At 48.7% G+C, this 14748-nt stretch overlaps 1 protein-coding gene and 1 non-coding gene across 5 annotated transcripts in view; one reads left to right on the forward strand and one right to left on the reverse strand.

Moving 5' to 3' along the window:
• The first annotated feature begins 3470 nt into the window (after positions 1 to 3470).
• Positions 3471 to 3578, forward strand: LOC127493796 (U6 spliceosomal RNA). Its single transcript, XR_007924340.2, has one exon. It is a non-coding gene; the product is annotated as a U6 spliceosomal RNA (small nuclear RNA).
• A 920-nt stretch (positions 3579 to 4498) lies between these two features.
• FNDC7 (fibronectin type III domain containing 7) overlaps positions 4499 to 14748 on the reverse strand; it is a 33362-nt gene continuing 23112 nt past the window's right edge. For all 4 annotated transcript variants that reach the window (XM_070077938.1, XM_051856210.2, XM_070077939.1 and 1 more), the window contains 3 exons: positions 9915 to 9944; positions 5470 to 5543; positions 4499 to 5385 (listed from right to left, as the gene is read on the reverse strand). In XM_070077938.1, coding sequence (XP_069934039.1) covers positions 5512 to 5543; positions 9915 to 9944 — 62 coding nt within the window. In that variant the 3' untranslated portion in view covers positions 4499 to 5385; positions 5470 to 5511. The remainder of the gene's footprint in view (positions 5386 to 5469; positions 5544 to 9914; positions 9945 to 14748) is intronic.

Genomic DNA, 14748 nt, shown 5'->3' on the forward strand with positions numbered 1-14748 from the left:
CTTTTCCTTTTAAATCAGGTTCTCCTTAGCACAGCAGAAACGACCATGACCCTGGAGGCTCTCCCCTCTCAGGTGGAGCTCCTCTCCCTGGAGGGCCAAATCAAGAGAGCAGGGTGAGGGGGGTGAGATGCCAGTGTCTTGTCCATGAGGAGGAGGACAGATGCCAGGAGTGACACAAACAGGGCCTTCGGGGGTGGAAGTCTGACCCCAGTCATGTGAGGTTCAGTTGTGGTTCCTGTCCCTAAAGGCCAGGGTAAGTGGGATGGAAAGTGGAGCAAGCTTGGGCTTTTGCTGCACCCACACACAGGTCCATGTTCTCAAAATTCTGGCCCTGCCGCTGTCTGGTAGTGTGACTTTAAACATCTCAGCTTCATTGCATTTAATGTGCTGAATATAAATCTATTCTCTGAAACATCACAACGAACCAGCAGGGTGATAGTCGTTACTGCCATTCTACAGATGAGAAAACTGTGACTCAAAGAGGCTAACCCATGTAAAATCTCAGGGCCAGCATCGTGGTGCACCAGGTTAAGCCATAGCTTATGATGCCATTTCAAGTCTTGACTACTACTCTGCTTCTTCTTCATCTTTTTTTTTTAAAGATTTATTTATTTATTTGCGAGGTGGAATTATAGACAGAAAGAGGGAGAGACAGAGAGAAAGGTCTTCCATCCACTGTGTCACTCCCCAAATGGCTGCAAAGGCAGGAGCTGAACAGATCTGAACCCAGGAGCCAGGAGCTTCTTCGAGGTCTCTCATGTGAGTGCAGGGGCCCAAGTACGTGGGCCATTTTCGACTGCTTTCCCAGGTCAAAGCAGAGAGCTGGATAGGAAGAGGAGAAGCCGGGACATGAATGGACACCCATGTAGGAAGCCAGCACTATAGGCAGCAGGCTTTACTTGATACGCCACAGCACCAGCCCTGGGTGGTCTGCTTCTAATCCAGCTTCCTGCTAACGTGCCTTGGAAGGTAGCGAAAGATGGCCCAAGTGCTTGGGTCCCTGCCACCCACATGGGCAACCAGAATGGAGTTCCTAGCTGCTGCCTGCAGCTTGATCCAGACCTGGCTGTTGCAGCCATTTGGAGTGTGAACCAGTAGGTGGGAAATCTTTCTCCCTCTGCCTCTTTGTTTTTCTGACTTTCATATAAATAAATAATAAAAATTTAAAATTATGTAAAATCTCCAAGTGAGTTAAGCTCTGGTTGCATCTGGCTCCAAGTCCATCACCCTTAAACTATTGTACCATCTCGCCCGTCTTCCCATGCTCCCCCGGCGTTTCATAACCTTCCTGAGCTGTTTTTTCTAAGTCTTCTCTACTTTGCTTGCCTAACCAAACTGAAAACTGAACTTGGATTCCCTGAACATGACACAGCAAAATGAAGGGCAAGATCCACCAACGTTGGCCGGAGATAAAAAACTGCTTTGTATAATTCACAGAGCAGATGATAAATAGTCAGAATATCTGAGGGCTGACAATACAAGTACTCCCGTGAAAGCAAATTACTTCCTTGGTTTCCTATTCCTGGGTCTTGTTCATTAGTAATAAGTGATGACTTAATCATGATATGGGGAGATATTTTCCATAAAGATATCACAGACAAGCAGGTCTAATCAATGCTACTTAACTTATTTGGTTCCCAGCAGTTTCAGACTGGTCAATTGTGTGGATGTGAGGGAGCCACTTGACCTTTCTAAGGGGATAACACCATCCCCTAGCTTTAGGGATATTATGAGAATGAAATGAGTGAATTGAAAGCACTTATGCACATCGTAAGTGGTACATAGACTTTAAATAACCTAGTTTGCTTTGGGGATAGGCATTTGGTTCAGAAATTAAGATGTCTGTGTCCCATTTTGCAGTGCCTGTGTTCAGAACCTGGCTCTGGCTCCTGACTTGAACTTCCTGCCAATGCAGACCCTAGAAGGCAGCAGTGATGGCTCAAGTCATTGAGTCCCTGACACTAAGATGGGAAGTCTGGATTGAGTTCTCTGCTCCCAACTTTGGCCCAGCTCAGTCCTGGCTGTTGCGGGTATGTGGGAAGTAAACTAGTGGATGGATACTGTCTCTCTCTGCCTCTCAAATAAATTATCACATATGCTCAAAGAAGCTTGGCCTATGAACCAAACTGCCTTCACTTTCACCCTGCGAGGACCACATTCTGAAGAATGTAGCTCAGCCTTTGACGTCTAGCGAAGCAGCCGGCCAGTTCCTTTTCTGTGCCACAAATGCTTGCAGAGTGTGGGTGAACAGGCCCCAGTTCTCTGGTGTCCTTGGCCAAGGGATCCACTGGACATCCTGCCCCTCCGTTCCTGTGCACCAAGACACAACTCTACCAACAGGGCCCACTCTGCTGGCACCTAGGCTCGGCACAGAGTCTCCTTTGGACTCTGGATCCAGAATGTTCCCCCAGCTCTGCACCATGATGGTTGCTGTCCCAGGGCACAAATCTGCTCTGAACCCCCCACCCCAGGTCTCACCATTCTTTCCTTGTAGACTACACGCTACATCTTTTCCTGATTGTTTTAAAATTAGGTTGTATTTATTTATTTGAAAGGCAGAATGACAGAAAGAGAGGGAGATAGAGAGAGCTTCCATCTGCTGGTTCACTCCCCAAATACCAGATATAGCCTGGTCTAGGCCAGGCCAAAGTCAGGAACCAGAAACTCCATTCAGGTCTCCCAAAGGGGTAGAAGGAGCCCAAATACTTAGGTCATCACATGCTACCTCCCAGGCACATCAACAGGAAGCTGGATCAGAAGCAGAGTTCGAATTCAATCCCATGTACTCTGATACAGTATGCTGGTGTCTCAAGCAGCTATTTAATCCACTGAACCACATCACCTACTCTGAGGCCTACAACTTGTCAGCCTCTTACCCCTGAAATTTTGCTTACAAGAAGAGCTCACCAAGACAACACTTTTAAGGTTCAAAACTGGCCACATGTCAGAATCATGAGCTTGTTAAAAATACATATCCCCACCCTGGTCCAGACCCACTGACTTCAGATCTCCAAGACTAAAACCCGGGATTCTAGGTGAGTAACGAGATACCCTGAGAGTTGCTGATGCACTAACTCAACCCCTGCTCCCTCACTAGTGTTTAGGAACAGAGGGCTGGGACCGGTGCTGTGGCGTGGCGGGTAAAGTTGTCACCTGCAGTGCTGGCATCCCATATGGGCACTGGTTTGAATCGTGGCTGCTCTCCTTCCGATCCAGCTCTCTGCTGTGGCCTGGGAAAGCAATAGAAGATGGCCCAAGTCCTTGGACCCCTGCACCCATGTCGGAGACCCGGAAGCTGCAGGCTCTGGCTTCAGATTGGCCCAGTTTGGCCGTTGCAGCCATTTCGGGAGTGAACCAGCAGATGGAAAACCTCTCTCTCTCTCTCTCTGCCCCTGCCTCTGCTTCTCTGTAACTCTGCCTTTCAAGTAAATAAATACATCTTAAAAAAAAAAAAAAAAGGAACAGGGGCTGTGCTCACTTGGGCAGCACATAGACTAAAATTAGAACGATACAGAGAAGGTGAGCATGGCCCCTGCTGCAAGGATGACATGCAAATCTGTGAAGTGTTCTATGTTTAAAGACAAATACCATGTTTCCCTGATCTGTGGTAACTAACAGAGTATGAAGAAATGTAATATAAATGAGGAAATTACATTTTGAGAACTGATTAATGTTTACAGCCCTTGTCTCTACTATTAAGGAACAGTGTTTTTTTCTTCCTACTATTTGTTGAATTTTTTACTTAGTGGAGGGCTCATCTTATGATTATGAAATAAATGGAAAGTATGGAATGTAAATTTAAAAAAAAAATAAAAGGAACAAGGGGCTGACATTTGGTGCAGCAGTAAAGATACTGCTTGGGGAGTCTAATTCCCATATCAGAGTACCTGGGTTCAAGTCCTGCCTCCAATTCCAATTCCAGCTCCCTGCTAATGCATAATCTGGGAGGTGGCAGGTGATGGCTCAAGTGCTTGAGTCCCTGTCACCCATGTAAGAAAGCTAGACTGAGTGCTGGATTCAGGCTGGCCCAGTCCTGGATGTTGGGGGTATTGGTGAGTGAATCAGTGAATGGAAGATCTGTGTGTGTGTGTGTGTGTGTGTGTCTAAGCCTTTCAAATAAAATGAAAATTTTAACCAAAATGAACTAGACTCTTCCATGCTCTGGGTGTGCTTTCTGTTGCATTAAGGTGCATATGCGGAAACTAGTGTCTTTGGCCCTTGTGCTTTCCAGTGCAAATGCTGTGGGGGAGGGCTCTGACCAGTGATGCATCCAGGCCACGCCTCTTTGATGAGGCTCACAGAGGAAGCAATCCCCTCCTCTCTTGGAGCACCTGTTGCTGGGTTGCCACAGAAGAGAAAGAAGACACTGAAGGGGACGTTTATCCTCCTGCCTTTGTTTTTCTCGAGTCTGACTCCACGCTCCAGTCCCCTCCTTGCTCCATGGCCATGCTTTGGGGAAGTAAACACCATCTGTGTCTATGTGTGTGTATTACACAAGTCCTATTTGCACTATTTTTTAATTAGGTTATTGGCATTGGAAGGACATTTTTCTAGGTACATCAGATTTATACTATATATCATTGTCTTTCCTCTCCAATGAAAGAAGCAGTGGCTGTGTGAGAGGGGGACACAGCCAGCAGGATGAATAATCCTTCCCTCAAAAGATGTGTGCACGTCCACCTGCCAGTTTGCAGCTCTGCCCCTGACTGCCCCTCTAGCCAACGTCTTTGCACCCTCAAAAATGGCAACGCTCCCAGCAACAGGTCAGCAGCTGTGCTCTCACTCTGCCACCCATTCCTGCAGATGTCACCTCACCTGATGCCCTGACTCAGCAAACCCTGCCAGCTGCTCAGCTTCCCTCCTGACTTGTGATGAGGGTGTCTGTTGCTATGGGTTGCTGACCAGCTTCTGCTATCCCCCCGATGCTCTCCAGGCCTGGTGGGGGTCTGTCTCGGGGTGAGCACTGGCTCTAGGAGGGGGGCTGGTCCTCTCTGGGGATGAACACCACCAGCCCCTGAACGGCTAGCAGGCTGCCTGCCAAGTGCTGATGTCAATGAAACACTTGTGAAGTGCATGTGTTCACATCTGTGACATGTCCATGTGCGGTCTCAGAGGGAATTCCTGCTAAGCAGACCTGTCTTGTTCGCAGGGCTCTCACAGTGTGCTGGCTCATGCTGGCAGCCTTCCGGGGGACTTTGTGCATCCGTCTCACTCTGCAGAGTCTTCTCAGCAGCAGACGTGGGGCTGCCGTGCAGAAGAGGACCCACCTGACCTTGCCCTGGAGTAGGAGTTGTTCTATCAGTCAAAGGAGCTTTTCCTATCCTACAGGCATTGTGTATTCTAATAGATCTCTTCCAACTCTAATCACTAACAATCGAGATGACTCTGCAAAAGAAATGGGAAGAATTTTTTAAAAGAACGATAATGTACTATACTGTGAAATCACACAACATCGACTTGCATACTCACTTGCTGAAGTCTCTGTTTTGGCGCATCCTGGGGTTCACCGTGTCATTCTGCATTTCTCTTCCCTCTGTAAATCACTGGGAAGGGCGAGGAAGGGAAGAGGCAGCCAGATGCATTAAACATGCAGACGTCTTCTTGAAACTAAAAAGCGCAAATGCTGCGTGGGTGTTTGGCCTAATGATTAAGACGCTGCCTAGGAGGCTCACATCCCATATCAGAGTGCCTGGGTTCGAGTCCCGGCTCCATTTGGTTCTCCAGCTTCTGGCTAATGTGCACCCTGGGAGGCAGCACGCAATGGCTCAAGTAATTGGGTTCCTGCCACCCAGGTGGGAGACCTGCATTAAGTGTCCAGATCTCAGTTTTTGGGGAGTGAACCATCAGATGGAAGATATTTCTCTCTCTGTCTCTCCTCTTCTCCCTGTGTCACTCTGCCTTTCAAATAAATAAACCATCTTTAAACAAAGAAAGTAAGATAATCTGGACAGTTCAAAGAGAAGACTGTTCAAACTGACTGCAGTTTCTAACCAACCATAGTAATCTCCTTTTGCTCCTTGAAATGAGGCTCTGACACACTCCTGAAGGACACGGAGCTTTGCTCTTCACTCCCGAGCCAGTGTGCTGTGTTCCTCGGGGAGCGCCAGCGTTTGATTCAGGGAGCTGTGCAGGGGGAGCAGAAGCCTGCTCAATAGCTAAGGAGCCTGCAGAGAGCACACTCTGGCACTCTATTCATTTACCCTCAAGTAAATATATAAATCAAGCTTTTAAAAGAGATGAGGGGTGGGCTCTAACTGCACAATTTCTGATCCAATAGCTCTGTGGTGGAGCCCCAGGGTTAAATTTCTTAAAGGTTCCCAGATGGTACTGATACTGCTGGCCCCAGGAGTACACTTTGAGAACCAATGAGTTAGGGGTATTTTGAGGACTAAAGTTAAAATTCAAATCCTTAGTTAGTAGTACTTTTTTTAAGATTTATTTTATTTATTTGAAAGACAGAGTTACAGAGAGAGGTAGAGACAGAGAGAAAGGTCTTCCATCCGCTGGTCCACTCCCCAGATGGTCGCAATGGCCAGAGCTGCACCTATCCAAAGCCAGGAGCCAGGAGCTTCTTCTGGGTCTCCCACGTGGGTGCAGGGGCCCAAGGACTTGGGCCGTCTTCCACTGTTATCCCAGGCCATAGCAGAGAGCTGGATCGGAAGAGGAGCAGCTGGGACTCGAACTGGAGCCCATATAGGATGCCGGCGCCTCAGGCCAGGGTGTTAACCTGCTGCACCACAGCGCTGGCCCCAGTTAGTAATACTTTAAAATGCTTACTTGAGGGTCGGCGCCGCGGCTCACTAGGCTAATCCTCCGCCTTGCGGTGCCAGCACACCGGGTTCTACTCCCGGTCGGGGTGCCGGATTCTGTCCCGGTTGCCCCTCTTCCAGGCCAGCTCTCTGCTGTGGCCAGGGAGTGCAGTGGAGGATGGCCCAAGTCCTTGGGCCCTGCACCCCATGGGAGACCAGGAGAAGTACCTGGCTCCTGCCATCGGATCAGCGCGGTGCGCCGGCTGCAGCACGCCGGCCGCGGTGGCCATTGGAGGGTGAACCAACGGCAAAGGAAGACCTTTCTCTCTGTCTCTCTCACTGTCCACTCTGCCTGTCAAAAAAATAAATAAAATAAAATAAAATAAAATGCTTACTTGATGACACAAGCTTAAATTGATCCTGAATTAATAATAATAATAATTAATGATAACTACCATGTATTAAGTACTTGCTATGGGCCTATCATTAATTACATCTCATTTAATCATCATGATATTTTAAGAGTTGATTGTGATGAATTCCAATTTTTAGGAGAGGAAATCTAAGCTTAGAGAGAATCAATGCAACTTAATTAATAGCAAACGGTGGCAGTAGGATTTGAACCCAGATCTCTTTGAAATAATCCAAGGGTCAAGGAGGCCAAAAGCTTTAGACCAAGATTCCCAAGGCTCTCCTTAGCATATTTGGAGGCTCCGTGTCAGCCAAGGATCTGATTTGACTTGTCCTATGTACCGGGAGAAGAAATCTTACACTGGAGCCAGCAATTTAGAATCTCCCCTAGACACAATGACCATATGACCGACAGAGGCCCTCAAATGACCTCGGTCTTTTGAAGGTCTTGCAGGATTTCTGCAAGCATCTGCTTCAGGACAGTGGACTTTAGGATGGCAGGTGGGCCTTGCTAAGGAAGGGTGAATCCAAGACAAACCGCAGCCCAGAGAGACGGACAGAGGAGAGCCTGGGGCGGGGCTTCTCAGACTTTGCGAAGATCAGAATTCCCTGGGAGCCCAACAGATGCCCTAGGCACTCCACAGGGATGGGGCCTGGGCCTCTGCACTTGTTATTAGCACTCTGGGAGACTGAGACGCATCAAAGTTTGCAAACTACTACCCAGACAGTGCTTCCAAACTTGAATCCCCAGACTAATCACTTTGGGGTTTGGTAGGTCAGGAGTGGGCAGAGACTGGATGTTTTTAACAAGCTGCCCATTGCTAGCCGGCGCCGTGGCTCACTAGGCTAATCCTCTTCCTTGCGGCGCTGGCACACCGGGTTCTAGTCCCGGTTGGGGTGCCGGATTCTGTCCTGGTTGCCCCTCTTCCAGGCCAGCTGTCTGCTGTGGCCCGGGAGTACAGTGGAGGATGGCCCAGGTGCTTGGGCCCTGCACCTGCATGGGAGACCAGGAGAAGCACCTGGCTCCTGCCTTCAGATCAGCGCGGTGCGCCGGCCGCAGCGCACTGGCCGCTGTGGCCATTGGAGGGTGAACCAACGGCAAAGGAAGACTTTTCTCTTTGTCTCTCTCTCTCACTGTCCACTCTGCCTGTCAAAAAAAAAAAAAAAAAAAGCCACCCATTGCTGATGAGTAGCAAGCTCTTTAAACATCTAAACTTTTTTTTTTAAAAGCATTACAACTCTTTCTTTAACAAAGTCTCAGGAAAAGCTAAGATATAATACATCACGTCTGTCCTCCTGGAGACCCCTAAGACTCTTCTCCCACTCCTCTGGGCTCAGGAGAATACTGATTTAAAGCAACCATCAGCCTGGGAATAGGTTCTAAGAATCTGTAGGTTCTAAGAATGTATTGTTCATTAAAGATCAGGGCTTCTTATCAATAGCATTTGGGGAGACTTTAAGCAATTTTTAAGAATGAGAAGCTTCCTCATTATTTTTTGTTTTCAATAAAGCCAGATCTGTTCTTGCTGTAGTTATAGGAAAACAAGATCTGAAAACTCAATGGAGGTGGCGCTTACTTCAGCTGTGCAGATGGGGCGGGTCCTGGGAAGAGTACGCCTTGCTGTGCTCAGAGAAGCAGTGGACCAAGAGAACAAGGGAACCCAGACAGAGAACCAGCAGTGGAGCGAGACGGCAGGACTAGGGTTGCCAGTGGAAGGAGTTGGTGCAGGGGAGCTGGCCCCCTGCCTGGTGGAGCTTCTCGGCAGGAAGTCTCCGTGTCCACCACTCTCTGAAGTTCAAGGTCTGACTCAGGTTGTGGGGGAGAGTTCTACAGTTTGAGGTCAATAATATTCCCTGCATTTTTTCCCCAAAGGCCATAAACCAAGATATCCCCTAGAAGAGTGTGGCAAGGATTCTTCCTGTCTCTGTGACCATCTGCCCTGCCCAGGAGTAACCTCGGTGGCGGCGATCAAAATTGCCTGGAGCAGCCCTGAGCAAAACTGGGGTGGCACCAAGGGCCATCTTGACTCCGACTCCTCCGGCACCTCCTTTTCTCTCCTGTGCATCCCCACCCAGCCAGCCAGAAGCAAACACCCCCTTCTCCTTTCAGGCTGTGAACAGTGTCCCTGTAACGTCGGGCCACCAAACGTGTTGTTGGCCTGGCAGCATTGGCATTGCCACCACATCACCCAGTCTCAGATCCTCCCCAGGGCGACCAGACCAGGATCTGCCCCGCCCGAGCCCCGCCCCCATACCCTGTGATTTGTAGGCACCAGCATGTCAGAGAAGCCCTGCTCTAAAGCAGCGCTCTCAGGCTGGGCTACACTTCGGGGTCCATTGAGGAGCTGCTGAGGATGCTGGTGTCCAGCCTCCACCCCAGGCCAGAGTCCAGGCTCTCCACATGACTCCAGCAGACAGCAGGACTGGGAACCACTTTCTGAAGGAGGGCTTAAGCAGCTGCCTCACCAAAAAAAAAAAAAAAAATAGATTTACATTTTCCTGCCAGACCCTACAATATGGAAAAGACTTCAGAATCCAGAGGAATTCATCTCAACTGGTGGAATCTAAGGAGAGGCACTCTATAGAGGAGCGAGGCCCGGGGGTGGAGAGCAGGAAGCCCTCACATCTGAAATAGAAAGGATGTGCCTTTCTGACCAACTGAAGAGTCAACTTTGAGCCCAACCTCGTTGTTGCCCCAGAATGCAACAGCAAAAAGTCCCTTCTATATTATCCATAAGAAATAAAACGACTTACCCATTCCAAGGGTACTTCCAGAGCAGGTTACTGTAATAAATAAAAATATAAGCATTGAAAATATATTACTGGGGCAGGTGTTGTGACGTAGCAGGCCAAGCCTCCACTTGAGATGCTAGCCTCCCACACTGGAGCACCAGTGCGAGCCCTGGGTCCTCTGCTTCCACTCCAGCTTCCTGCTAATGTACCTGGGAGGCAGCAGATGATGGTTCAAGTACTTGGGCCCCTGCCACCCACGTGGGAAACCAGGATGGAGTTCCTGGGTCCCGGCTTCAGTCTGGCCAAGCACCAGCTGTTGTAACCATTTGGGGGAGTGAACCCCAACCCATTGGATGGAAGACTTCTCTCTCTCTCTCTCTTTCTTTCTCTCTGTCACTTTGCCTTTTAAATAAATAGGTGTATCATGTGTGTATACATACATATATATATATATGGATTTTTTAGATGGCTAAGATATAACTTAAGAAATAATAAAAGGGAGCCAGCACCGCGGCTCACTAGGCTAATCCTCCGCCTTGCGGCACCGGCACACTAGGTTCTAGTCCCGGTCGGGGCGCCAGATTCTGTCCCGGTTGCCCCTCTTCCAGGCCAGCTCTCTGCTGTGGCCAGGGAGTGCAGTGGAGGATGGTCCAAGTCCTTGGGCCCTGCACCCCATGGGAGACCAGGATAAGTACCTGGCTCCTGCCATCGGATCAGCGCGGTGCGCCGGTGGCGGCGGCCATTGGAGGGTGAACCAACAGCAAAAGGAAGACCTTTCTCTCTGTCTCTCTCTCACTGTCCACTCTGCCTGTCAAAAAAAAAAAAAATTAAAAAAAAAGATATAATAAAAAGAAAGTGAACCAAAGAACGAGTAAGAACAAACTTGGGTGATGAGAAAGGAGGATCACCTTGGGCAAGTCGCTTCACCCTACCTCAGCTTATCTACAAAGTGATGAGAATAAGAACAGCAACTTCACAGTTTGTTGTAAAGATTAATAGAGTTAATACTTGTAAAGCTCTTAGGATAAGTAATTTACTGTTTCTAATATTATCCTGATTATCCAGTTAACGCCTCACTAATACTGCACAAGACCTCAAACAACAATCAAAAACAAAAGTCCCAGGGCCAGCGCCATGGCACACTAGGTTAATCCTCCACCTGTGGTGCCGGCATCCCATGTGGGCCCCGGTTCTAGTCCCGGTTGCTCCTCTTCCGGTCCGGCTCTCTGCTGTGGCCTGGGATAGCAATAGAAGATGGCCCAGGTGCTTGGGCCCCTGCACCCGCATGGGAGACCAGGAAGAAGCTTCTGGCTCCTGGCTTTGGATCGGCACAGCTCTGGCCATGCGGCCATTTGGGGAGTGAACCAACGGAAGGAAGACCTTTCTCTCTGTCTCTCTCTCTCTCGCTGTCTGTAACTCTACCTGTCAAATAAAAAAATAGAATCTTAAAAAAAAAAAAAAAAAAAAAGTCCCTCAAAGCATGGTTTGTACCAGGGAGACTGCGCAAAGGTCGATTCTCTAACCTGTGTCTAGACACCTAATCCTTGCTGGGGTGAAGTGGTTGCGGCTTGTGCCACACCCCCTCCTTGATATCAGAGTTCTAACTAACAAGGGCTTCTGGTGACTAACAAGCCGTCAGAGGGTTGAATTGTGGGCATGGAGTGAGAGAAAAAACCAAAGACACCATGGCTCACTTACTTGGCTGCATGATCATAGGCACATAGCCCCATTTATTTATTCTTTATTTCCTTTAGAATATACTGGGCAAGAGTTGTCTGCTAAGGGCTGAGAAGGATCAATACCTGCTCAATGCACAGTAAGGGAGAGAGGGAGGGGGCAACCCCGCCCATGAGAATTGGAAGAGGCTTCACAGAGATGCATGGGAGTTTGGGCTGGAGGAGGCTTCTTGGTGGAGGTGGGATAGAATTCCAGTGAACAGAAGAGCACTGCATTAGCTCAGGAACGTAACATAGCACAGCACGTGTGTGTGTGTGTGTGTGTGTGTGTGTGTGCTGGGGCAGGTGCTGTGGATGATCCCGTGAAGCTGGACCAAGGGCTGTCCAGCACGGTGGCCACTCACACGTAACCACCGAGCACTCAAAATGTGCCCAGTCTGATCTGAGGTGTGCCATAAGCATAAAACACACACCAGATTGTCAAAGGCTTTATATGAGAAGGCAAAACATCATAGTAATTTTCATATGGATTAGATGTTAAAATAGTATTTGAGATGTGTTAGATGAACTAAAATGTATTATTAAATTAATTTTTACCTCTTTTTTAGTGTGGCTACTAGCAGATTTAAATTTCTCATCTATAAGCCGGCGCCGCGGCTCAATAGACTAATCCTCCGCCTTGCGGCGCTGGCACACTGGGTTCTAGTCCTGGTCGGGGCGCCGGATTCTGTCCCGGTTGCCCCTCTTCCAGGCCAGCTCTCTGCTGTGGCCAGGGAGTGCAGTGGAGGATGGCCCAAGTCCTTGGGCCCTGCACCCCATGGGAGACCAGGAGAAGCACCTGGCTCCTGCCATCAGGTCAGCGCGGTGCGCTGGCTGCGGCGGCCATTGGAGGGTGAACCAACGGCAAAAGGAAGACCTTTCTCTCTGTCTCTCTCTCTCACTGTCCACTCTGCCTGTCAAAAAAAAAAATTTCTCGTCTATGGCTCATGTTAAGTTTCTATTACATGGCGCAGAGGTAGACAGACACATAGGATAGATTATGAGGAACTTTGAATGCCTTTGCTCAGATGACTGAATTCCATGGGACAATGGAAAACTCCCGAAGGTAGTGAGGCATGAGAATGACACAACCAGATCAGGTCCTGGCGGGACAACTCTGGTAATGGCCTGGAGGCAGGACCGTGCTGTGGTCTAGGGGTGAGGCGGGAGGGCCTAGCACAGACAACTGTGGGAGGGAAGAGAAGGCAGACTTAGAAGCCATCAGGCAGGTAAACAGGACAGGAACTGGAGACAGCTTGGAGATGGAGGGTAAGGGAGAGGGAAGGCGACTCCAGGGTTTTCAGCCCATGCACCTGATCAGAGACAAAACACCTGGGGCACCTCCAGGTTGGGGAGAAGGTGGGGAGTATAGATTCAGAGGAGTGGAGCAGCGAAGGGTTTAAGTAGAGAGTGGGAGCCTCTGTGTGTGTTTCCTCATTTTTAAACTGCAGATACAAATCTGCTGAACTAAGACCAGCATAGTGCCTTAATCAGTTAAGTTACCACTTGGGACTCCAGCATCCCATATTGGAATTTGAGTCCTGGCTGCTCTGCTTTCAACCCAGCTTCCTGCTTATGTGTGTGGGAAGGCAGCAGAAGATGGCCCGAATACTTGGGCTCCTGCCACCCATGTGGGAAACCAGGATGAAATTCCTGGCTCCTCACTTCAGCTTGGCCTTGCCCTGGCTGCTGCAGCCATTTGGGGAGTGAATCAGTGAATGGAAGATCTCTCTCTCTCTCTCTCTCTCTCTCTCTCCCTCTCTCACTGTGTGTATATCTCTGTCACTCTGCCTTTCAAATAAATAAATTCAAATGTCTGTTTAAACTACCTCTTAGCATTTTTGAGCATTCAGTAAGATATTAAATGTGGAAACACTTGATAATTTTGTAAAATGTTATGCAAATGTGATGAAATGTTGTTACTGAGCTGTAGGCTCCTCTTCCTAAGAGCTCATCCTCTCCCTTTTTTTTTTTTTTAAGATTTATTTATTTATTTGAAATCAGAGTTACAGAAAGAAAGAAAAGGCAGAGAGAGAGAGAGAGGTCTTCCATCCAATGGTTCACTCCCCAGTCGGCCTCAAAGGCCGGAGCTGTGCCGATCTGAAGCCAGGAGCCAGGAGCTTCTTCCGGCTCTCCCACGCAAGTGGAGGGGCCCAAGGACTTGGGCCATCTTCTACTGCTTTCCCAGGTCATAGCAGAGAGCTGGATCGGAAGTGGAGCAGCCGGGTCTCCACAGGCGCCCATGTGGGATGCTGGCGCTTCAGGCCAGGGCGTTTAACCCACTGCGCCACAGCGCCAGCCCCCATCCTCACCCTAAGATCTGATTCCTGTCCATCCCGAAGGGCTGTGCTTTTGGTTGGCCTGTCCTATGGACAAGATAATGAAAAAACAAGGAATCGGAGCATGACAGCCAAGGACAGCGAGAACACTCCCTCAGGAATAGCTGGCCTTGCTCCATTACCAAGAGCCATGTTATCCACATACAACAGGAGTTTTAAAACTCTGGTAAAAGTTTGTGAGTCAATATTTATTCCTCTTCCTGTATCTACCTGCAAAGTTCTAGGGCTTCAAAATTGCATTATTTTCTTTTAGAAATGCATGAAAAATACCTGACTGTGCCCTGGGTCAGGTAACAGAAGGCGCTGGAACACAGAGCAGGAGAAGTGCCAGTGTTTCTCTGCCAGCTCTGGCGAGACACATCGCCAACAGCCATGTACTGTGATCACAAACGGCCTGCTCATTTGCATTTCCAAACCTCGCTTGTCATTTATAAGCTCATTTTCTCCTGATTCTCCTACTTTTCCTCAGCCTGTGCAAATAAAAGTTCCCACATTCCAGGTGTCTATCATTATCTCTAATACTATATTACAATTCCATCCCCAAGTCTTAAAAGCAAAAAATCATTTTAAATTTGCTCCAACTTGGATTATAGTCCCAGCTCCCAGATTTGGCCTGGCCCAGCCCCAGCAGTTGGGAAACAAATTAGTGAATGGGACTTTTCTGTCTCTTGACCTCTCAAATAAATAATTTTTTAAAATAGGGTGGGGCATTTGGCTTAATGATTAAGACACCTGCATCCCATAATCAGGGTAGTCGGGTTCACACCCAGCTCCAGTTCCTGCCTCTAGCTTCCTGCTAAT

Source organism: Oryctolagus cuniculus, chromosome 7 (genome assembly GCF_964237555.1).
Source record: "Oryctolagus cuniculus chromosome 7, mOryCun1.1, whole genome shotgun sequence".
NCBI lineage: Eukaryota > Metazoa > Chordata > Mammalia > Lagomorpha > Leporidae > Oryctolagus > Oryctolagus cuniculus.